Below are 25,937 nucleotides of genomic sequence, written 5' to 3'. Positions count from 1 at the left end.
GCTCTGACAGTACGAAGGATGGATCCTGTTTACAGACTCACCTATTGCACCTATGCAAGACTCACCATCTGCAATATCGATCCGCAGACTCGTGGCTGTAGCCTCCCCAGCAGTGCTATAGGATATGTCAGTTCGTTCTGAACCGGGAAGCACTGCTGCTTGGCATGTCAGGGATGGGTACAAACTTTGGAGCAGTTCAGAGGAACCCGACCTGCTGTCACAGGCCTCACATTCACTAGGCTGCGTGTCTGTAATCCTGGGGCCAGGGTAAGCAGGAGGATTCTGATCTTCTGCCTGCAAAATATGCCCCTGATCTGCGGTAGCTGAGTATCCGGGTGCCAGAGCATTTAAGCCGCTGCTTACAGCTTCATCGTAGGAAGGCAGCATGACAGGGATGCCATCCACCACCACAAAGTCGGGGTCACCCATGGAGCCCTCCTGGTTGCCTCTATGTCAAACACAGATGAGTTATCACAGAGAGCAGGAGCATGTCAGAAGCATCTTGAGCAACTGCTGAACTTAAGTAAATACAGCACTTTCTAGTCATGCAAAATGAAGGGGTCATTAACAGGGTCATTAACATTCACAGAAATGTTTGCTGCACAGGTTTGCAAAACTCTGTTTGGGTTGACAGTCAGGTGACATCTGTTACAATCAGAAAAATGAAACTAGTAATGTTAAGAACAATTTCAAGAAGGAAAGGAAAACAGGTGTTTGGAAGAGAAAAGGAGCACCGTTTGCTGTGCTGTGCACAGTGGTGTCATGGATGTAAGGTCACAGATGTAGTTCACAAGTTAAAAGCGTCTGAACCCCTGGAAAGATGTATGCTAGAGCACAAATGTGTTTACAGCCCACGTAAAGAGGCACTGAGTACTACTGGGTGACAGGGCTTTGGTGGCCGGATTTGTGGCCTCCTTCAGGTCTTCCTTTCAAAGGATGGGGACTTCCTTAACCAATATTAAGCTGTTTTCTCTTTTAAGTAAAACATTTCTATTAGTTGGGAAGGTCTGTTAAACCCTAAAGTAAATGTTTAGTAGCCAATTAAATCACAGTATAGTCCTGGCAGGAGGGAATTGATTCCAGGTACCTTTAAGAGATGAAAACATCTAAAAGGAGAGGACAGAAAGCCATTTCAATAAGCTATGGACCTATCTGTAGTGGAACCCATTACCCCAAAGATCTTCCTGGTGGTATCAATATATTTATTTGTATACTACTTTCCATAGAGTGTATATATGAACATATATATGTATATAAATTTACACATTGCTTATACAATCTGTATACTTTTATGCACACATATAGTTAACATTAAGATCATAAAGTACTTTCTGCTGTATTGGCATGGGGGCATATATACTGCCATACAACTTTTTCACCTCTCCTTTCTGCCTGTGGTAGAATAAAGACATGAGAAAAAGCAAGTGCAGGAGTAGAGAAGTCACACAGTCAAGGTCCATAGCAAACTGAGCAGACAGGAAACAAGAAACAAGTCTAAACCCCAATACAGTACTAGCTTTTCCTGAAACTCAGCATGTCTGCCTTTGTTTTTCCAAAGACTATAATACCCACTTCCCTATCTCATAGTATATATGTTCTCTATGTGAATCAATGACAAATGCTCATAGCTGCATGGTATGTTGTGGAAATAAAGGAAGATGCAGGAGATGTGTATGAATCATGATGAAAATACTACTAATGAAGGTTAAGCAAACCTTTAATATAAATTTGTCCATAGAGAAAAAAAGAAATCTTTTCTTAAAGCTTACATTACTAAGTCTACAGTAGTTACAAAATTAATTTCCCCAGCACCTGAAAATGAGTGTTTTAAAATATTGTCAGCTGTTTTTACATGAGGAAGCAGCAGATCTCAGTAGGAGAGCTGTAACTACACCCAGAGTGAATCCGGCAAACTTTGCCTTTTATCTTATTTGCAGAAAGAACTACTTGTGGGGTTTTGGGGGTACCCTTCCACACTGCTGGTTCAGAGACTTCTGCTCAGAGCAGAAGAAAGTATCTGCAAGGCTCATGAGCTGCTCCATCTCTTCAGCAAGGAGTGCTGAATGTGAAAACTGAATCAAGGCCCTCAATCTTCAAATTAAAAAAGAAAACAGTACAAACCGTGGAAGGAAATGTGTCTTAAATTTGGTCTGGAACATCCTGGCTAAAATAACCAGTAGCAGTACTAATAAAACACTGGTAGCAGTAAACGCCACTATTTTCCATGTAGTCAGGAGGGTTTCCTGTGTATTTGGCCAGGTTTGATCTGTAACAGAAAGACAATACAAGAGTTGTGTTTGATTATTACTGTTATTTTGTATGAATACTTCAACAATACTCAGAAGTGCCAGTTAGAATATGACATTTTTTCTATGTGTGTTGTAAAAACACACATAAACCCAACACCATATACCAAAAGGAAGATTAACATTAAGCTGTCACAGAGGCTGGACCTTGCTTTTTCCCCTTCACTGCTTTTTTATAGATGCAATCGTGACCTTAGCTTACATACACATAAAAATATCCAGATGTTAAAAAATATATTTGAAGAGGTAGCAACCAAAATGGTTTAGGATTGTTCAGGATCTTGAAATGTATTATATTGAACAGAATCTTAAAATCATTATTAATAACTTAACCATGAAACAGATGAAATTCACCAGGCATTTCAGTCTTACAAATTTGCTCTAAAAGCAGGACTATAAGAAGATAGGACTATAAAGCAGCATTGCTGCTCCCTTACCTGTTTTGACACAGTATACTTGGTAGGAGGGGAACCATTCTCCATACTGGCAAGTGATGTACTTGTAGTCATTGGTGAGGGTGTAACCAGGATCACAGTAAAACTCCACCACTGTCCCGTGGTTGTAATGCTCGCAAGGCCGCGGGTGGCAGATGTAGTCTCCATGACTCACCATTGGAGGTAGTGGACAAACTTGGGCAAACAGACAAAGAGAAAAGGAGAAAGACATTAATGTTAGCAACCCACTGCCGGGTAGCTTCAGTGTGTCAAAATGCACTGGGCACACTTCAGGCTCCCTTTCAGGCTCCTTTTACTTTTGGGTTTGTCACAGTGGTACCAGACCACTGCCCAGGGACACCAGGAGCCCATCTGCACCAGCAGATGGATGTGCATGCCTCCTGCATGGCAACATATGCCAGGGGATCACTTTTGGCTCTCACTGACACCAGCAAGCTCTGCTGCCACCTGCTTGTTTAAAGGCCTGAGAGATGGGATTTGGGAAGCTTCCAATCCTCTATGGGAAGAGGAGTGTGAGAGGAAGACAAAAGGGGACACATGCCCATCAGATGGCTACATGGAGACAGTGGGGGACAATCAAAATAAGGAGAATCACTTTCCTGATGGAGCATCTCAAATTCCACTGTAACATCCTATTTTTTATTTCATTAACATAATTAAATCATTATATGCACTAATTAAATTCCTAAATACTAACTTCAAGAAATAACTTTGAAATCAGCAGTGCTGCAAGAGATGCACAGCACCTAGTATTGCTTGAGACCTTACAATATGGATCACTGCAATGTTATTAAGTTGAACTTAAACTCTACAGGTGGTATTTGTGGTTTTTTATTTCTGAACAGCCCAACTGATCTCAGTGGGACCACTGGTGGAGCAAGGTCTTAAATATAACAGAGGCTGAGCCTGTAACTACAGGGGTTTACGTAAGGCTAGGTAAATAAGAGAGAACTGCAATATAAACATGTGGAACTTTTACTGTAGGCCCTGAAACGAAAAGCAGTACCGTCTCACATGCTTAGGCAGATGAACTCAATGGAGAACTGAGGGAGCACTCCAGAAAACAGCAGTGGGGAAAGCAGCTTGCAAGAAGTATTTTTATGAGAGGAAACTTTTCCACTGTGTAAGTGTTAGTTCATTACTGTTTTCTTAAGTGCTTCTAACACAGAGAAAAAAAACCCTACAAAGTGTAATGATGTTTCAAAGGGCTACATACTGACCCAAAGGGGACTTAAATTACTGGACGGCCTGTTTTATTTCTCTGCGGAGGCAGTAACTGACTTGCTCAGTGCCCCATCTACAGGCTGTTCCCTTCACTTCATGCCTCCCTCATGCAGGCAAGACCTATCGCGTTGATTTAAATAATGAAAATTAGATCTCTTGGAAGAAGAATCTTCCCAGAAATTACAATTCAGCTGCTTCTCTCTGTGAATCTTGTTACATGAATAATGTATTTCATAAAAAAATATACAAGATATTAAATGAATCTTCAAGAGAGGCTGATTACAATGTGCAGCAATGTCTATTCCCCATCCCCCAGAGACATGGTTTTGTTTGCAATTTCACTGGAAAGGCTTAATAATAACTTGAAATCAGAGCAAGTAATTCACATAAAAATTCACATCCTCAATGCACTGCATACTTTCCAAAATCTCTGGGCCCACAAGAGAAAGGAATGTTTTACTGGGAAGTCAGCTTCTTTGCCACTGAGTTTTGCCAAGCTATGACAATGTGTAAGAGATGTGTAGATTCCCAACACCTTTCTAGCAATGTACAAGTACAGCACACCTTACTCTCTGAGACCAACACTCAAGGGAAACTAATTTTCCTCTCCAGCACTACACCTGCTACATCATCCCTAACCTCTTAATGTCATTGAGAGCCAAAGCAGCCTGCTGAATAAAAAAATCCCTCAAAGTTGGTGTCCCAGCAATGTGGATCAACTCAGGAATGACACATTTCCAGAAAGATGGAGCTGTTAGTCTGTTTACAAAAGGAGGTGTATTTCATAAAACCTAAAAACAAGAGCATCACTCTTTGTGTAGGATATGTCCCTAGTACTAAAAAAAGAGTGCCAACCCTTCCACTGACACATCCGTATTTTAAGGGAAACGCTTGTGTATTGGTGCTGCCTGGAAACTTCAACAAACATTTTTTTATTGCACTGCCAAGCATTACTCATGAATTAGAGTCAAGGTTTAAGCAGTCATATCTGTCAACAACTTCTGCATTACACACCCTTAGAAGCAGCAGATGCAATGGAACAGGTTTGAAAATGAAGGCTCTGAGTTCAGTTTAAACAGTGGCTCATTCTTATGTCATCTAGACTGTCAAGAGTCAGGGGTTCTTACTCACTTGGGGCATCCCTTACCACCTCCTGTGAACTTTACGTTAATCCAGTTTCAGGATCCCTCAATATTTTGATGGGCAAACTGCTCCCCATGTACAATCAGTAATGCTCAGGTTAAAAGCCTCTTTTTCCACATCAAGTCAAACGATGCATTACAAACAACCCAAAATGAACTCTCTTTGATCTCTGGGCAGTCAGTTGTACACTCAGTCCCATTCTCAACTCTCTCCGTTCCCGTTGTCATCCTGACCCAAGATCTTTAAAGTCAGTGGAAGGACAGCCAGCAAGTGGCCTTAGTTTCGATCATGGTAAAGAAATATGAAGTCTGGAGGGCAGCTGAACACTCTTGGCTCCCAATGACAGAAGATTTTTAGTGCAAAGCCAGTCACCTTACAGGGTCAGATCTCTTACTTATGTGGGATGCCAGTGTATGATACTGGTTACACAGATTAAAGGAACGTGCCAGATCAAATACGGTAGAAAACTTAGGTGGAAAACCTAAGGCCCATGAAACATTCTAGGCAAGTTAAGATTCAAGCATTCCTAGTGATGAATCCTAATTGTACTTGGAAATTACAGGCCATGGACTTTAGGCAAATGCATCAAACTCACAGAATGAAAATAGCCAAAAACTGATTAAAATAAAAGTTTATCTGACAAACACATTTTCACTGTCAAAGCCAACAGCACTATGCACAATAAATAATCATATAAACAAGGGAATTTTATTTCAGGAAGTTCTCACAGCTTAAAAAAGCCCTAGGTGCTGTTCTTAAACATGACACTAAATCTTTACTACCAATAGCTTTCAGCATTTTCATTTTATAAGTCTTTTGAGACTAATGCGCTAATTACGACATCCAGCATGGATAATCCAGTAGTATCTTCTGATGACCAACATTAAAAGACCACATGCCTGTGTCCTTAACTTTGGAGCTTGTCAGAGGGACAGACATAATTCACATGGTGTCTGCTGATGGTTCTGCTGCAGGTGATCCTGGGTCTCTGGATTTGTCTTTGCAGATCAATTGGCCACAGACTGTAAGGGGATTTATAGGAACTTTACAGCTGAGCATTCGCAGCTGAAAAGTTGAATCATTCATCAGAAAGAAAGAGCAATTGTGTTTATATGGCAAACAAATCCCTTGCTGGATGCTCAAGAGCCCTGTTACACAAGAAAGTTGAAGGGAATAATTCCTAATTTGATTTGGTGGACTTCCCTGACTGCTCTTAGGAGCTGCAGGAGCTGAGGGCTCTCCTCTGAGATCAGCTATGGGTTTTTTGTGCCTATTGAATTTAATGAAAGATTAGCACTATCAAGAAGAGCTTAAAACCTGGGGAGTTGAGTCTTGTGTTGCAAAGAGTGTGACATACTGGCTTGGAGCAGGGGCAAAGGCTGGACAGTCCCCCAGTGAGGCTCCATCACAGCCTCTGCAGTGCAACAGCCTCATCCCTTGGACCAGGGTCACGGTGAGGGTGGTGCAGGCTGTGAGAGCTTAGTGCCCAGACACTGGAGGAATAAGTGGGGTTCACTCAGTAATTTTTCCTACCCACTATAGTTAAGAAGCTTTTTTAACACTACCTGAAGGATGCTGCAGTAATTCTGCAATGTTGACACTGGAACTGTAGGAGGGAGGGAAGATTTTTTTTGACATTAGCATATTCTCGATTACGGCACAGATATTGCATGACTTTTTAAAAAACACTGGTAGAGAGATAACAGTGGAGTTACAGATATTTACACTGCTTGAACCCTATTTTTTAGCCAGTCAGTTCAATGGCTAGTGGGTTTAGTCTTTGGACTAAACAGACAGGTGGTAAATTATTCAGGTTTTGCCTAGCTTTTGTATGTGAGCCAATAAACAGAAGTAAAAATGTCTTGAAATATGGGGCACTTATAAAATACTTATAAAATACAGGGGGTAGGAATAAGCAAGAAGCTTATTTTCCACCTTTGATTCTTTTGTGCTGTATGTTTTTTTCCACAAGCTACTAGTTCACCTTTCATGTTGGGCCTTAGTTGCTCGGTTAGCTGGGTTAGCAGAAAACCCCAAGTAAGGCCAGCCATTTCTGTTTGACTTAGGGATGGGCAGGATTAGAGACATTTGCACCTAATAGAAAATAATACTTTTTCCAAACGCATCATGAATGCCTGTTATGCAAAGAGTAAGAATAAATTAAGACAAAACTTCCTGATTAGAAAGACAGAGAAAAACCTCTCCCTTTGACAGTAATCAGAGAAGGGGGACACACTGTCTGGTTTGCTCACAAACTGGAAGAGAACAAGAGCTTCTCCTGACCCTCACTTGTCATTCTTGTACATATCAGGACACTAATTATCACCAGAAATCTGGACACCTGTCATCTGCCTACTGCATTCCAACCAATGTTTAATTCAAGCTGTCATTTAATCCATGAGACTGCAGCTGTATATGTCCCAGTAGGTCTGACCCTTCCCATCTAGGGTGGGCTGGTCCACACCTGAAGCTCTACTGGGTGGCTTCTGGGGCTTTAATAAGGAACCTTTTCCATATTGCCTTTGTACAAACACATGCTTGGGTATTTAGGATCTGAAAAGTCTTTCTCTTTTACAGGAATACAGAAGATGAAGATTATGGCTCTTTCTTTTCCTGTTTCTTTATGAACACTGCTAAGAAAACCTAGTTCCTTGGTTACTTCAGTGTCATCACCCTTCAGACCTTCAGACTAAAATAATCAACCAAGAAGCCTTTCTCTAATATACATCAAGAATTCTTGTCCAGTTCACCTGACAGACCTGGCTACTTCCACAGGAATTACCAGCACATGAATCACACTTGCATTGCACAGTACAGAGCACTAATTTCAAGATCCTTGTCCTCTCACATACACATATCAACACATCAAAAGGTAGTCTGTATGGAGGGGAATGTAATGCCTTCATCCTATATTCAGTTGATGGAATTGTAAGCCTCTTTCATAAAGAAAAATGTTTCTTAATAGTTATGAGTTTGTAAAAAAAAATCAAACAAAAAAGAAAATAAATCAGTGGTGTTAAAAAAACCCTAGCTGTTAGTTGTGAATTTTTAAACTTTAAAGACACTACACTGTTTAGAAAATTTAATGATTTATTTTTTAGCAAAAAAGATCTCAAGACAAAAACTGGTAGAAAAAAATGAATATTTCTAATGCAATATCAAATAGGGAAATGCATGGGAGAAGGGAGAGTGGATGGTCAAGAGGAAAAAGAGGTAGCAAAGGAAATTACTTCTGCATTTTGAATACTTAAAACCCAAGATTTTTTCTATTCTATACTTAGATTTCAATTTATAGGAATGTACAAAACCAAAAGCATTTTAATTCTAAATTTGCAAAACAAAAGTTCTCATTAAGTTGTCAAATATTGTAGTAGGGCCTGAAGAAGAAATTAAGACGTGTGTAAAAGGAACGAAGTAGCAAATCCAGTTGCTTTAAAATAAGTCTTGTCAAAACATCTCATTCTGGAATAGCTGCTTAACAAGACTTTATTTCTAATGACACTCTTCAGGAATGTAAGCAGAACAGAAAGCATTACAAGAGTAATTTTTCATTTATTGTGAGCATTAGTTTAACAATATTCTGATGATACATTCTGACAACAAATGATGCCAGAATTGTTAAAGGAGACTACATGCACATTATAGCTGTACTGGGACAAGTGAGAAAAACTTGAAGGCCATTGAATTTGTGTTTTGAAAGTGAAGACACGCTTTGAGGAACTTTTCTGATTATTCATTCCCACAGCAAAACAGCACCAAAAGTAAGAACAGAATAGAAACTTTAGTGGTAAAAACTAAGTGAGCACTAATATATAAAGTACCTCCTTTTAAGCCTGACAGTAGATATGACTTAAAGTAACACACACTCAAGGTGCTTACTTTGAACTCCGAAGTTGTCAGCCAATTTATTTCTTGAAAGTCTACAGCAAGAATTAATAGAAGTATTGTATTCTTAGCCAATAATATCCTTCTTTCTTTTTTCAGTCTTAATGTTTCTCAGTAACTTAACCTTCACAATGCCACTTTTATGTTTTCTTCTGAAAAGACACCTAACAGGAAAGCAACTTCTTCTCAACCATTCAGCAAGTCAGTGTTCCAGCAGCCAGGAACATACCCCAGGTCTCCCAGCTCCAGGCTGACTGTTGTACCCCCAGGCAAACACTCTTGGGTAATTCTGTACCAGCTATGATAAGCCTTTCAATGTGCACACAGTGAGAACTTTTCACCTTCTATGAAGTGTGAAATGAATTGAATAATTACATTTTTAATGAAAGGCTGCTTCTCTGCTCTAGCTTTGACAAACACCATCTTGCTGAGAATTGCTATCACTGAAACCAGCTGTATGAGCCTAAATGAAAATGGATAAAACTAGTTTCAAACATATTTTAATAATAATTTTACATTAGCTGATTCCTAAATAGAAACAGGTGGTGATTTACAATCACTTATTGTACACAGAACTTCTTTGTTACTGGAGTTGCAAATTACAGAGCACATTTTGCAGTTCTAGTCAGCTGAGCTACTACAGGAGCATCATGCCAAATTCACACTCATTCTCAACAGTTCTACCATTCCCAGCATAATAACCTATGAAACATTGGTATCAATGCCAGAGTCTTGAGTTTCAAATGCATTTCACAACAGATATGGGATGAGAGACACCTCAAGTGACCTTTTTCCTATAAATTTTAACAATGCAAGTTGATCTTTTTTTCTGTAAATTAAACAGCGCAAGTTACATTTAAACTACAAAATATTGATTACAAGTTTGCAGCTAGAAAGCTATGACTTCTTTTAGCAAGAGGCCCATAACTATATTTAAAGAAATATTTATGCTCATTATTCACATGTAAGCGCTTGGAGCACCATGGTCCTATTTACAGCAGATTGTTTTAGCTTTATTTATCACTTGCTTCCAGTTTTGTTTCTTCCTTTCCTCATGAGTGGTTGACTTCATGACCAGTAATGGTCTTTTTAGGACTCGAGAAGTAGATGCTAGGAACTGCACAGACATGTAGCATGAAGGAATTAGGGAACTTCAAAATAAGTCAAGGCTTCTGTATTTGACAGGCATTACATATGTGGAAAAGGTCAAAATGCTTAGAAGTAGAATGGAGGTGGATGTGAGAGAGAGCTGTTGGGAAGCTGGCCAAGAAAACCAAACAGATGACAGGGATGTCTGAAGAAGCCAGTGCTCACTGTGAGCTGGACATATCAGTGGTTTCATGTTACCTTACTCCCTCTTTTTTGAATAGCTTTTTCTTCTTTGTTTATAAGCAAGAATCCCTTGAGCCTGTGTGGTGTCACCTACACCAGTCATCAGGGACTGATAGAGACAAGCTGTATTCCAGGGCTTAGCTAAAGGTTGAGGAAATCAAATCCCACCTGGGATAAGGAAAAGCACAAGGTCACATTCCCAATGGAGTGTTACTAGGGAAAAAAAAAGGGGGAGGAAAACCAGCAAGTGATCTGAGCACTGTAATTTCACAAACCAGCTTACAAGACTAGAAGTCACGGAAGAGTCTCTGTGTCTGTTATTTATGTTTAGTTCTCAAGTGCCTGCCTACACTGATTGAAGAAACTGCCATCACTGAAATACTGGGTTTTATTTCTGGAAATGAACAAACCTACACAGTGAGCAGAGTTCCTAATGCACAAAGTCCATAGGTACAGTTCCCTCCATTTGTGGAAGATGTTCTGTGATTGCACCATGTAGACAAATTTAATGAATGTGCCCATAAAGAGAGATGTTTGATTTCAAGATAGACAATTTAGTGTTCTTCTTCTTTCAAAGGAGCCTTGCCAGATATAGTTAAAGATTAATATTATAAAACAGCCCTCAGGGAGAAATTTTGTCTGCTTTCCCCACCTAATCCACAGCATATTTAAAGCATTGTGGATAAAACACTACATGCATCTGGCAGCTAATGTGGAATGTCATGGCAGAAATTATGGCTCCATAAAAAAAGTTGGGATGTCTGGCTGATTCTGAAAATGCTAAGCAGTTTCTGAAAGGTAAGAGGTAATAGAGCAGGTGTAAAACACAGATTTACCACAGTAGTCCTGACACATCAAGCAGAAATAGAAGACACAAAAGAAACAGATTACGAGATCATAGAATCATACAACCACAGAATTTAAGGGTTGAAATGGACCTTACAGATCATCTAGTCCCAACCCTCCATGCCATGGGCAGGGACACCTCCTCACTAGATCAGGATGCTCAAGGCCTCATCCAGCCTGGCCTTGAACACCACCAGGGTCGAGGCAGCCACCACGTCCCTGGGCAACCTGCTCCAGTGTCTTACCACCCTTAGAGTAAAAAACTTTTTTCTAATATCTAACCTAAACTTCCCCACCTTCAATTTGAACGCAATGTTGCTCTGTTACTTTCTTGAAAAACTATGAGCAGTGCAGAAGGAATCTATTTCAAACCCAGCCAAGATCAAAGAAGATTTCTGCAATACAAAAGAGGAGCAATCACTTAGAAATATAATGCTATTTATCTTTTCAAAGCAATGCTTTCAACCTGGAGACCGTTCTCTAAACCCGTGTCTCTCATAACTAGAGCAGCAAAAAGCCCACTTTGTTGTGTATCTGCTCTGTCTAGAATTGTGGTCTAGTTTTCTTTCCATTACACCTGCTGGAGTTAAGAGATTGGATGATTATTAAGCAGTACGACCACAGAAGAACATGATTTGTCTGCCTAGTATTTCATGTCTCTCTGCTCTTTTTGAATTCAGTTCTTTTCCATGCCTCCTCAGCTGTGGGTAAAGTTCAGCATTTTCCAACAGCACAAAAATCCAGATATTCCAAGTTAGTGTTCAACTTTCACACCCGTACAGGGTGGCTGAATGCATATAATTTCTACCCTCTGGGGTGATGAATGAATTAACTGTCTACAGTGCAAAAACCCACAGAATTACTGAATTACTTTTTCTAAAGAAAATTATCCTTTTAAACTTGATCACACTTGCTTTCTACGACCATGCTCACCTCCACGGTGAAACACTATCAGTCTATTTCATACTTTAGCCATCAAGTTAAAGGTGTCACTGACATAAATGTGTTGCCCTAGTAAAGGTACTCAGAAACACTGTTCTCTGCAGCTATTTGAGCATTTACTGCTGGTTGTAGTTCTTGAGTTGCAACAAGTATTGCTGTAGATGGTGAATATATTCTGAAACACCACTGTAGTCCAAGCTATTAAAACCAAGGCTATCAATATGTCTTATGTTAACATTAACTCAGTTAAGTTGGATGACCTCTTTGGCAGCTGAGCAATAATTTATTCTCCCTTCTGCCTGCAAGATGTGTAGGTGTAAATATAAAAGAGAATCCTGGTATTTACCTCCATTTCTTAATATAAGAGTGTTTCATAACTTGCTTATATTGCTGCCCTCTGCTCCCTCTACAGGACTTTTATCTGTTGGAGATCTGCTGCATCAAAATTGTCTTCCCTGAGGATACACATGCGTCTGTCAACTTGGAATTTATCTAAAGCCTTCTCAATGTCAACAAAGAAACACAAAGAGAAATCCATTCATACCAATGCATAGTATCTTTGGCTTGGGACTGCTTACTTTATTCTGTCTCCTGAACATAACTGATTACAGCCTGACTTCTATCTTTCTTTTTCTCAGTGTGTTGCTTTAAGTTACATTGAGAATTTATAAGATTTTAAGGGCTTAGTTTATCAAATGCATTGCTTGGTGTCAATCACTGTTTATGGCATCTGCAATTGTTACAGAAGAATGAAGATTTTTGAAGATTTCCTTCAAAGTGTCCTGTGTGTAACTGGTTATGAAGTTTCAGCTACTTTGCTTTGAACTATTAAGGGGCTATGGCATTTCATCTGTACTATCACCCTCCTCTTTCATGCTCTTTACTATGTTCTAAGTCAGAATTATCACACTATCTCTATGTCTGTCCTTAGGTTTATGAAAAGAAAAATTTTAAAGCTCTGTTCTGTATTCTTGTCTTTCCAGAAATTTTTTTTTTTACCATACTTTGCTGATTTTGATTTTCATATGACTAACCCCCTTTAATCTCCAGAAATTTCCTTGTGCTCCACGTAGGGAGTTTTTGGGTTACCTTGCACTTCTAGTTTTGTTGTGCAATTAAAAAAATTATTCTCTTCTCCTAATTTTCTTTCATAGTTTTCATAATTTTTAGGATCCTTTCTTTAATATATGGTTGCTTAGCATTGCATGTTTTCATTTCCCCTCACAACTATGTGGTTTTATATACCAGAGTTCTGAAATGCCTTCAGTTTTCTTCTGTTTTTTGTCTTTTCTATTCATTGAATCTCTCTTTTGAAGTCTATGCCTCATGTTTGTTTCATTTTTGTTTTGAACCTACCTACAGAAATTTGAAATATTTTCTATTTTACATTCTTTCAAGTTTAACCTCAGCTAGAGAATCTGTTGGTCCCAGCTTGCAGAATTGCAATATATTTGGTTTCCTGCAGGATCGGATTTTCTGTTCAGCTGGGGTGATGCTGCACCTAGACAATCTACATAATAGGATCATGTTTGTTGTTTGCAAATTCAATCAACCCGTTTTCCCTTTTAGTCTTAAATACAAAGCTGGGAATTCCCAAAGATACTATCCACACAACTGCTTTATTTTCTAGCATTAGCACTATAATCAAATCTTCCAGCATTTACTCTTTGCCTGCTTCCCCCTGGCCAGTTACTTATAAGAACTGTTCCTTACATCTTCTTGGAAGACTTCCAAAGGGCATGAAAAATTAAAATACAGAGTCTAGAAGGAAAAGTGTGTAATCATATGTAGATCACGTTCCCAAAGTACTCATGGCTGAGCTTTTTTTCCCCCTAAATTTCACCAAATCCTGTGTCATGTCTTTATTTACCTGAAAGTAACATAGTATAAGAATTTTCTACTTTTAAGTGTTTCATTTCACAGAGTTCCATATGGTTATGTTTGCAAGTGTTTGCTATCCTCCAATGTTTTTGAATGCCATTTGATTAATATTACAATTAATGTTTATACCCCATGTGGTATTCTTCAATTTCAGTAATTTTGTACCCATGGCTTGCATATCTGATTTTACAGAAGGCAATCATTAACTTACATCCGTTTCTACAGATGGATGACTAAGTTCAAATTGGTAATTTAAAATTCATAGAATTTTTTAAAACACAACATTTTTCTTTTATTTTTTATAATCCTTGGAAGTGTCTATTGAGTTTCAGTACAAAACAAAGTTTTAAAAAGTTTCTGCATAATTATGGAATATCACTAAAGACAAAGGAAAGTAAGAAAGTTAAGAAAATTCAGTGTTAAGATGCTTCATCTTATCCTCTGAATGACTGTAAATTTTCTAGCACTGGTAAACCAACACTGTTTCCTTTACTGTCATTCTCTGATACAGCTGAACCATCTCAACTGAAATCCCCCAAATGATTCAGCTTGAGACAGACACTCAAAAATCAATTCAAATGTTTTAAATTTGGCAAAGGTACAAGCGTTTAAGAAGAGGATCTCATGCCAGCAAATACTTGGCAATCTGAGCTAAAGGCATCCTTATTTGCCTGAGCCATAACGACTTCCCTGATCAGAATGCAAACAGCTGTTTCTGAGCAGCCACTGCACTGCTCTGCACTGTTGGCTGCACTGCAGTACCAGGTGACAGTTTCTATGCATTGGTTTTGACTAAAGCAATGCTAATTTTAATTATCAGAAAAAAATCTTCCCTATCAGCAAAAATTAGTCTCTCGCCAGAGCTGGTGGAAGCTCCATGCTTGGCAATATTGATAAGACAGGAAAGCATTAGAGAGCATGTTGTACAATAGGAGCTGAGTAGTCCATAGTGTAGCTGTTTATTTAAATGGAGCTACAAACTCTTCACTTGGAATTTATTTGGCCTAACAAAGAGAGAAAAAATCACGAGATTGACATTTAGTATTTTTGTTACTATACACAATAAGAGAGAAAAAATCACGAGATTGACATGTAGTATTTTTGTGACTATACACAAATTTAAGAAATCCTTTCTGTGGAGACTTCAAGAAGAACATATATCTAAATGAGAACGCTGTAAGCAGCATTGTTTATAGGAGAGTAAAAGCTCTAAAATGGTTAAGTATAGCTTCCTAACAGTCATTTGCATTTAATCACTATCACATTAAAATACTGAGCAGAAAATGTCATTATGATACATTTTTAATTGATTGTGGAAAGAAATAAATGTAATTAACTTGTTATTCACAGATTTCCTGTGTGAAAAATACTTCATGGCAAGATTTCACTGCACACATAAAAGGAGTGCTTAAAAATGAGCTTGACATTGGAATGCAAGGTGGAAAATAAAATATATGCAGGGACAGAGTTTTGTCCACTCAGTAAGAGTAGTGGATTCTAATAAGATTTCTGGAGACTGGCATTGCTTGCATAAATCACTTAAACAAACACTTTCAAATGAGGGCACTTCGTGTTGATTTATCCTATGTGGATTTAATTTTGAAGTTTGCTGCATACCTGCTGAAGCAGCCCTACAGCAGAGTTCAAAGGGGAATTGTCAGGGATGACCTTTTAGTGATGCTGTTCTCTCTTCCCACTCAATAGAAGAAGGGACAGCTCCAAAACTGAAAAGAACTGGCTCTTGCAAGTGTTAGGCTCTAGACTTCAGTGTTCTGTGCTTCGCTCAACACATACACCGATGGGATACCAACATGAAATCACCATGGAAAGTTTTGACATTCAAAGAGAGCAATAAGAAAGTGATTAAAAGGGGAGCTGAATCAAAATCAAAACTCAGGAGGCCTTCCAGATGGCCTTGACCTAGTGTCTGGCACATACTGATCTCCCCATCACAGATCATCACAGTTGAGTGGGGATGATAACTTTTGACATATTATTTAAAATGTAGAACTGCCAGGGCAGCAGTCCTTATCTCATGTTTTAAATTGTCAAGAAAAAGAGCCTCTCCATGACTTTATAATACAAGCAATAAACGATGAGCACATGAGTTTTCTCAGGTATTTTGATAGGAGCTGGAATGCTCACCAGTTTTAAGACATAGAAAGACACAAATTTTTCTGCTTCATACACTTGTGTTTCTGCATTTTAATGCTCATATCTTCCTAACTGAAGAACTGCCATTTTTATCAAATCACTTATGTTGTTTGGATTAAGCCTAACAGGGCCCTTCTGATTTTTTAATGCATTTTCCATGCTATAAACAACAATGAACAAGCCTTCCAAAAATGGCATGCATAGAGCTGATTGGGGATTAATCTTTCATGGTGAGCTAAATAAATTTTTAAAAAATCATCTCCTTTTGTCATTCCAAAATTGCAAAGGCATTTTTGAATTTTGGAATGTGAATCATTAGTTAGAAATAAGGATCATTTAATTATTTTTCTGCAGTATATGCTGATGCTTTTAGCACATTTTTGCACTTCCAGAATGCTTGGCATTTAGTTCAGTGACATAAGCATCACATATGAATTCCTGTAATTGCTTTTAGCTAAATTCTACATATAGATAGCTTCCTTACAGACTTGAAATAGAACAAAAATGTAGCCCTTTTAAGGGAATGAAATGCAGAGAATGTATTTGGATTCTGATGACTCTCTAGGATGCTTCATTCAAGATACAATATGAAGATCAAGGAGGGTAGTCCATGTGGTTTTGACACTGTATGAAGCAATCCATTCGGTATCTTTATTTTAAATGTGTGGGATGCAAATATATATGCACTACAATATCCTCCATTCCAGCACTGCAGCTTTAGTCACAGATTATTTCTTTTGGCTTGGTATGATAACTTATCTTTCACACAATGGTTTTTACATTCCTAATCAATAAATTAGCTCAGTCATTCTAGTTGCCAATCCTTTAAGGTTAACTACTATGAGAGACAACGAATAATCAAGTGTGCAGCATCATGTAGCACTGAATAATGTTTGCAGCTGGCACAGTCCAAACTAAGAGTTTCTATGGAGTATTTTTTAGTTTATCATGGAAATCTACCCATATAGGAACTCTGGCCATCTGTACAGGAATGTGAATTTCATAACTTCCTCAGTATTTTTACTAGAAAGGCAGCAGTGAATTAACATTTTAAGGACAAAGCAGTCATCATTAGGAGGTTTCCCTCTTGCACTTTGGACACTGAGAGCAAACATTAGTTAGGGAACACTAAGAGCTAATGGTTCAGTGAACCACGGTAGGCTGCATGCAACAAAAACCAGATAGGCTCGCACAGCCAGTGGAAACATTACATATAGTGGAACTGTGTTTACAGGCCTCGCTTAAAACCAGATAGAGCATGCAGATTTTGTAAAATTGAAAGATAAACAAACAATAAGACATTTACCTTCCACATCAAGGCACCTAGGTGGGCTATCTGACCAGATAAGGTTATACATGCACTCAAGGATCTCTGCCCCTTCTAGTTTATATCCAGGAAAGCACTGATAATACACCACTGTTCCTACGGGGAAGGAGGCCTCGAACTCAGATATGTTAATGTAACTATGAGGAAGAACCAATGGCCTCAGGCAACCTGCAAATTAAGAAGACGGAGGTATCTTTTATTATCAAGTGCTTATCTCAGTCATCTTCATGCATCAGTTACAATTTCTAAATTGAGGAGTGTGATATTTTTCACCTTCTCCACTATGAATGGCATGCCTGCATGATCTCCCTCAGATACATATACCTCATTATTCTGTTTCAAACCCTTTTATTGTTAGTCCACATGCTTTGCCTGGGATTCACTCCCAACAAATCCAGGAAAGGTTCACTGAAACTGACAGTATTTTGTTTCACAAACATCCTCCCTTTAGCACATGGCAATTTCTTTTTGAGGTAGAATTTTTAATAAAGAAAGATTGGCATTAATGTAAACCATGAGTTTGATTCCTCCTTTTCAAAGTGACAGGCATGTAAACCATCTTTAATATCAAAACTGCTCCTGTGACAAAGTGTACACAACTGTAAAATATTTTCAGACAGAATTAATGATTTTGAAATTCCAAGCCTAAAGGGACATGACTTCCCAGGAACACTCCCATGATAAACACTGAACGAGGTCTCAGATTGGGTTATCAAAAAGTTAAGGTACCTGTTATCACCAGAAACTGTAAATGCAATCAGAGACTACCTTCTACTTCTGGCATTACAAATCTGAGGGATTTGTACCACGGATGGTTCTGTGCAGTAATCGTTAAATGGTTCCCAACCATATTTGGGACAAGAAAGAGAAGTGAATTTAATAGATGACATGTCTTTATAACATGTCATTCCTCATGGCCATAGAAATGACCCTCTGGGTAACAGTTAATACTGTTGATTTTTCACTTGCAATAATGTGGAGGAAAAATGACTGGTAATCAGGGAAGGAAAAACAGTATTTTAAAGTTATGTGAGTAATGGAAGCTACGTTATGGCAATCCATAAATAGGTCTCTTGCCAACACTAGGAATTTGTAAAGGATGTTCATAGGATGCTCATCATTTTAAGCCTGAAGAGGAAACTCAAATCAGCCTGAGAACTTCTTGTAAGATACTGCCATTTAAAACAAAAAGTCTCAGCAGCATTTTAAGAGTCATTTCCTTGCAGTGGTCTTTTGAGGGAGACGGATGAAACCGAAAGAAAACAACACAAAAATCTTTAAAGCTTTTTTGTAGCATGCTGCACTACCAGAACAATGGTTTTGATAGCTTTGTTACTGGCTGGTTATGTCCCTACTCAAATAAAACTTCAAACATCCTGTCAAGTGGCTGCTGTCTGTACGTTGATCAAGTATGCCCCACACAACACGCTAATTCCTGCAAACTGAGCAGAACACTGAACAGGATGACATAAAATGCCTCCAGTGGGACAGAAGTGCATAGACTGCCCGAGCATGACCAAGTTTACTCTTCTCTGAACTGTATCAGGGAAAATTTTGTCCTGCTGGTCAGAATTTTAATGCTCATTATGTTCTTTGTAATACAGGACAGAGATTTACTTGAATTTGTATGAGAGCCAAGTGTTTCTGAAAATGCCTAGATCTCCAGACAACTCAAGCTGCTTGAAAACTTCATTTTGACATTCACTTTGCTAAGTAATTCACATCATTCCAGATCATCAAATATTTTTATTATCTCGTGACAAAAATAGAGGTTGGATTCTTATACAGTCTACAATCCTTTCCCACTGCTCTGGCAGAAAAAAAAAGGCATCTTGGTGTCATAAGACTCCACTGCCTGTTGTAATCAAAGGGCCATAGAAATGTAACTGACAGTCCACCTAGTGCAAGGAGACAAGCGGCTTTGATATTATTAATGCCTGATACCGCAAAAAGAAAATTCTGGAGAAAATTTGGCAACAACTTTATAGAATTTGGCAAAATACGGCAGACACATGAATCTGAATTGCCTACTCTCTGCCTGTCTGGTAATCACAGCACTTGGGTCTTGTGCAATTGATTTCTTAACTTCCTATTAGCATTGTGAAATCAAATTTTGAAAAACAGTTAATATCGAATATTGAGTATCAGCAGTTGATTGTTTTATAGTATAAATACAGCAACAGAAGAAAGTTACAAACCAAGGGGCATTTGTGGAACTTCCACTTACCCAGTTAATACCGTCTGTCCCAAAATTTCCACCTGGATCTTTGGCAAATACAGTACCTGAAAATTAGTCTTTTGAGTACTCATCTTACCCAACTGCAAGAGTCTTAATCTACCTTAACTGAGGTGCACCCACTCTCAAAAATGGGCTGCATGCTTCATACTGCCACATGCAATACCATTGCTGAAAACAAACCCAAAAATTGGTGTCCACTTTTCTATGGTTTTGTGAAAATTCCCCTTTGTTGTTACCTCTACTCAGATAATATGTATGCATACAAAACACTAAGCTAGTCTGGTAATACACCTAAATTTCTGCCATAGTCTAAGGCAAGGCCTTGGGGGCAGTCTGACGCACCATCACTCCCAGTGATGTGCCCCAGCTTCCCCTTCCGCCTGCCCTGACTCTGCAAATTGATGTGATGGTGTAACTAAGTGCCCACAGACAATTGTCAGCTATAGGAGATGACAGATGGGTTTTGAGGAAAGTTAAGAAGCAGAGTTAAAATCTCTCAATGCTGCTCAGTGGGCCAATCCTGTTACCAAGATGTGAAGAGGAAAAAAGCCAAATCAGTGGTACTAACACATGCATGAGAGCCCTGGGTTATTAATTTCCATTGACTAAAGCTGGCTTACCCTCAGCCATTTCTTGCAGTCTAAGCTGAGCTGGGATCCCATACTACCAATACTACTAATTCTATGGCTAATGGCTTTTCCTGCCAAAATCATTCCTGTGCACACCCTGAATTTTCAGTCAATACCCATGGGTTTAATAAACTGTGAACCTAATCAAAAACTGCTGAAAACTCTTGACAAAAGAACAGGACCCAGCTTCTCTTCTGCACCCCTGCCCTCTGCACAAGGCAAAGAAAGATAAATTGCAGTTAGAAGCTTAAATCTTTCCACAAATTAATTGACTCAAAATGTCAGTTGCCCATCAGATCTTTTGCTGAACTTCTGACTGATTTAACCCTGGTTGTTTTTTTCTTTTTAAGAAAATGTATCCGTGTCAGACTTTAGACTCATGAACAAAAAGCAAAATTTAAAGTAGTATTTTAAGTATGGCTGTGTTCAGAAAGTGGCATCTTCTTTCCTGCAGTGAGCAACAGGGAAGAGAAATCAGAAAAATCTTAGCAGCAGCACTATTCAAATACTGTGAAGCTTATCATATCAGTGATATCCTTACAACTGTAGAAAAAAGTATTGGCAAACTATCACAAGGTGCATGAACTATAAAAGAGGATGTGCTGGTGTACTAAACCTTGACATATGGGTAGATTATCCCATGTTCCATCGTCTTGACATATGGAAACCATGTTGTCTAAGTCAGGGTAACGGATCTGGAATCCTTCATGACAGCTGATTATTAATTTATCGCCAGTCTTGTATGTCTTGTTATGAATCTCTGCATCTTCAACATGTGGAACAAGGCAATCTGTGACTTCATGAAAAAAAGAAATAGTAACTTAATTAAAAACATGTGTCTAGCTATTCAGTAATTAAGTTTTTAAATAAAAGTTAGCATTTAATGTAAGTCCTCTGCTTACACCATTTGGAAAATACACACATTTCAGTAAAAATGTCCTTTCCCTAGTTAACCACCATTTACAAAGTCTATAGCACTGTAGTAGAAGCTGAGTTGCTACAATAATTGATTACTCCCCCAGCCTTTTTTGAAAAAAACATAATTAAGAGCCTTTAGGAAGACTTGTTAATTTTGTCCTTCCATTCATCGTTTGTACAAATAACACCACACAGTCTGATTATCCCAAGGTCTCATGTGAAGGCAGACTCTTTGACAGCACTAAGGACAGGACAGAAGAAAAGATAAAATACAGATAAGGCACAAAGAACACAGAAAAACTGCAGGTTTAGCAGAGAGACAGATGAAAATCAGGTACATTTACAAGGGTTTATCCAGCTCCATTCCACAGAGTTTGTTATAAGAATGCTGTAATTTTAATCTCATTGATTATGTTTTAAATCAGATAGCTTTATGTGCCTGAATTCATATGCCTTTGGAGGGCATGATTTTTAAGGTCCTGAGCAGCATCTCAAGTCCTTGTGGAAGACTCTCAACAAGGGACTGCAAACCTGAAGTGATACACAGGCATGGGCTCTATTACCTGTCTGTGATACATGTACTAGACAGTCATATAGCTCACTTTTTATACCAGTGCTAAAGACACGAAAATAAAAAATAAACCCCAGAAGATTAAAAGGTGAAAGATGTTGAGGAAAGTGGAAGGAAAGCACGAGGCAGGGGAAAAATCCCTCTGCTAATACTGAATAATTAAGAGACAAGCCAAGAGGGTATGAAGGAATAGTCTAGGTCGCTTAAAGTTCATCCTCATCATAAATGCAAAGTGAGATTAAACAGAAGAGCAGAAAGGATTAAATATGGGGAGGGAGGAAATTTCTGTTTATTTGCCAGCAGTCAATCCATGATAGAGATGGTGATAAAAGTTTCCAGACATCAAAACCCAAGAAGTATTTCAAATCAAAGCAAGACAGGAAAAATACTATATGCCTTTGTTATGCTTTTCTTTCCCCCAATACTCTACCACAAGAGACACTTATCTTCATTTAGGAATGCAATATTTATTTTTTAAAAAAAAGGAAGAAGTTTCAGAAGTCACTTGAGACTTGCATAAAAGAGAAAGTTTCTGCATTTTCATAGGTAATTCTCACTAAAGAGGAAGACGCAAATCTAAATTTATACTTAGCAATTAATTGTGAGTATATACAAAGGAAAGCTTGTTTGTTTGTTTAGAAATGCAATTAGAAGCAAGATAAACTCTCATTTAGCAAAGCACACGTAAACTACTAAGAGTGAATGCATTTCATAGTGTATTTATTTAGTTAGGCAAACCAGGGGTGATCTATTACTCTGAGACTCCACCACTAAATTTTACTAAATTGAAGTGCAAGAGAGCTGCTTCGTCAGGTAAAAATACTGTCCCTTGTACTCTCCCATCATAGGGACGTTTCCTAAAATATGTTGTACTTAGCTAAATTTTGATATGGGGCCTGGACATATTATTAGTTTAAAATTCTTCCATTTCTTTGTTACTTTTGCTTTTTAGCAGTTGCTGCAGGTGCCTCCTGCTGCTGGTAACAAGAAGGGCTTGCAGCCTGCCAGGTGGGCTAAGAAACTGGAGGAGGCTTTCTTAGAATTTATTCATTTATAAATGCCTAAGTATGAGATGATCTGTATCCTAACAGGAGGTTATAAATATGCTGATCAGGGTGAGGACATCACTTTCAAAGACCAACCAATTTTCTCTCTCTAGCTAATTAATCACCATAGGAGACAGCAGAGAATGCCCCATAAGAAATGCCTTGCACTAAGCCTTAAACGCTGTTATGAAGAGACTGTCCTGGGCACCCCTGAGAATGGGATGGGATAGATGGAGAACATGGTTTGCAGTCATGCAGGAGGAGGTTGAAGCTGGATGCCAGGAGATAATGTGGATGGACAGCTCACTCTCTTGACTTAACAGCTTTCTGTTGCTATACAAACAAAGGAGGTGTATATACATACAGCGCAGTAAAAGATGCCATTTCACTTTCAAAGTGGGGGAAATTGATTCCATAACAATGACCTATTACAGCAACTTCATCCCCATTATTCCAAGTAACAGCTGCATAACGAATCGTTTTAATCAGGTAGATGTTGGCAGAGACAGCAATAAGTTGCTTACTGTACTGTCCTTCGCCTGTGACATCCTGGCTGACTTTGATAACAGGCTTATTACAAGCCCCAGCTAAATGCCAGACCAATGGACCACAGTATTATGGCTCTTTTTACTGATGCCTTGCAAGCAAATGCTTTCCCACTGGCTGAATTCGTATTGTTTAGGACTTAGTCAGGCATAAATGGCAGTAGCCACCTCTCCACAAGCAATTGGATTAGCTGGCACCAATTCTGCTTGGAAAAGCTGAAAATAAGTGACTGAATGTTAAAATGTCCTGTCCTAGAAAATAAACTACTTTATTCTAAGCACTTTCCAGCAAATCCATGGAAGATGCTAAACCATTTAAGGGAATACACGGTCTTTAACCAGCATTGAACAGCAAAGGCCATTCACTTACACTCTTTTGTGGCAGTTTTACATGATCTGCTTATGTCTACTATGCAAGTATTAAAATGGGTCATCCAAAAGAGCACATTTCATATATTCGAGGGGCAGAAAGAGGTGGGGTATGGCCATCAGGCTCAATAGCCTGCCAGGTGCAAAGGCTCATCTTGATCTAACTTTGATGAAGATGTAGCTTTGAACATTAGGAGTTCTTGGATTTAGCAAACCAAGCGTGTCCCCCCCATCACGGTAAAAGTTGTCAAACACTATAGTTACAGTACTTCAGTTCATGTGCAAACCATGTATCATCTCTCAGAACTGTTTCTTCCAGCCCATGGGGAAGGAAGACCACTCTATCTCCTCTCAAAAGCACCTGGACCATAACAGCAAGGAATGTCTTCAAAGGAAGGCATAACCTAGACACTATGGAGATAGTAACACCACACATGGGTACTAGCTGGCTTGGCATGACTTCTGTCTATTGCAAGTGAACACTTACCAACCAAAAATTGTCCCTGGTCCATGCTAATCCAGAAGGTGCTTGTAAGAATTGCTTGAGAAGTACTGCTGGACATGGGCCAAAATCATGTCAGAGAACTTTCTAACACTGTACAGTTGAAGAACAGTGCCCTAGTCCTTACCCTGGCACTGTTTTGTTTACTAGTCTGTATGTAAACTCAAATGCAGAGGTCCAGTGCTCCTATGTTTCTCACTGTGGAGTGGTATCTGAATTAGCCTTGACTACATCTAGTCACACCACTGACAGGCTGGAATAGAGAGAAACAGACAGAAAGGATGAAAGGAACATCACGAAGAATGGGTTGAATGCAGGGACAGCTCATCTGGACCATGTGCTCTTAAAGGAAACATTTCATCTATTCATCCTGATCCTACCAGTTGAATGCCACCACCTATAATGAATGGATGCCCAGAACAGAGCAATGCAACTGGTGAGACTCCAGCCAGCGTGTTGGGTTCATCCGGGCGCTGGCTCAAATGCCTCTACATGAATGCACATAGTATGGACAATAAACAAGAGGAACTAGAGACACTTCTGCGCCTGTGTAGATATAACATTGTGGGTATCACAGAAACGTGGTGGGATGGCTGCTACGAGTAGAGTGTTGGAATACAAGGGTTTAGGCTTTACAGGAAAGACAGGCTGGGGAGTCGAGGAGGAGTAGCCCTGTATGTCAATGAACAACTGTAAAGTGTGGTGCTCAGCCTAGAGACGGATGAGTTGAGTCGACGGATGAGTCGAGTCTGTGGGTCAAGATTAAGGGCAGGGTTGGAGCAGGGGATGTTATAGTGGGGGTCTGCTACAGACCACCTGATCAGGAGGAGGGTGTGGATGAAGACCTCTATAGGCAGCTGCAATTAGCCTCAAACTCGGAAGCCCTAGTCCTCATGGGGGATTTCGATCACCCCAATATGTTGCGATTGAGAGACGTGACGCAGCTTGATGCAAGCAAGATGTCCCTTTATTGTTGTTATCCACAGATACTTAGAGTTTTCTTGGCTTAGCGTGCTCTCTGCCGGTTGGCTTATTCTATACATTAGGTGTACACTAATTGGTTAACCTAAGGCACAACAATCTGTTACGTCTTCTTCCCCAGCAACATCCTAACTTGTGATTGCTGAGCCAGCACGCAGGCGCTTTCTGCTTAACATTCCCATCTCCACGCCTACTCCTCCCAAGGCCTTCGGGTGACAAGTCCTAACACGTCTCCTGACTAGCCCAGACATGCTGGAGCCTTGCTGAGAGCAGCCAGGCCACTCCCCACACCGACACCTGTTGGGAGAGCAACATGGTGGTGCATAAGCATTCCTGGAGGTTCCTTAAATGTGTTAATGACAAATTCCTTATAGAGATGATAGAGGAACCAACAAGGAGAGGAGCTGTGCTGGACCGACCTTGTGCTCACCAACAGGGAGGAGCTGGTGAGGAACAGGGTGCTCCAAGGCAGCCTTGGCTGTAGTGACCACCAGATGGTGGAGTTCGAGATTCTCAGGGCAATAAGGAAGGTGCACAGCAAGCTTACTGCCCTGGACTTCAGGGGAGCAGACTTCGGCGTCTTCAAGGACCTTCTTGGCAAAGTCCCCTGGGATGAAGACCTGGAAGGCAGAGGGGCCCAAG

The 25,937-nt window shown here is 39.4% G+C and overlaps 1 protein-coding gene across 1 annotated transcript in view; it reads right to left on the bottom strand.

Annotated features, from left to right (window-relative positions):
- Positions 1-24,375, bottom strand: part of SUSD4 (sushi domain containing 4) — a 26,119-nt gene extending 1,744 nt beyond the window's left edge. The window contains exons 1-8 of the mRNA XM_009071508.1: positions 24,300-24,375; positions 23,263-23,485; positions 21,845-21,897; positions 20,980-21,159; positions 17,475-17,663; positions 2,744-2,935; positions 2,122-2,266; positions 66-448 (exon numbers count right to left, since the gene is read on the bottom strand). Coding sequence (XP_009069756.1) covers positions 66-448; positions 2,122-2,266; positions 2,744-2,935; positions 17,475-17,663; positions 20,980-21,159; positions 21,845-21,897; positions 23,263-23,485; positions 24,300-24,375 — 1,441 coding nt within the window. The remainder of the gene's footprint in view (positions 1-65; positions 449-2,121; positions 2,267-2,743; positions 2,936-17,474; positions 17,664-20,979; positions 21,160-21,844; positions 21,898-23,262; positions 23,486-24,299) is intronic.
- Between the last annotated feature and the right edge of the window lie 1,562 nt (positions 24,376-25,937).

The sequence above is a fragment of the Acanthisitta chloris genome, unplaced genomic scaffold (genome assembly GCF_000695815.1).
Source record: "Acanthisitta chloris isolate BGI_N310 unplaced genomic scaffold, ASM69581v1 scaffold33603, whole genome shotgun sequence".
Lineage (NCBI taxonomy): Eukaryota > Metazoa > Chordata > Aves > Passeriformes > Acanthisittidae > Acanthisitta > Acanthisitta chloris.
This window is presented reverse-complemented; position numbering and strand designations above follow the sequence as displayed.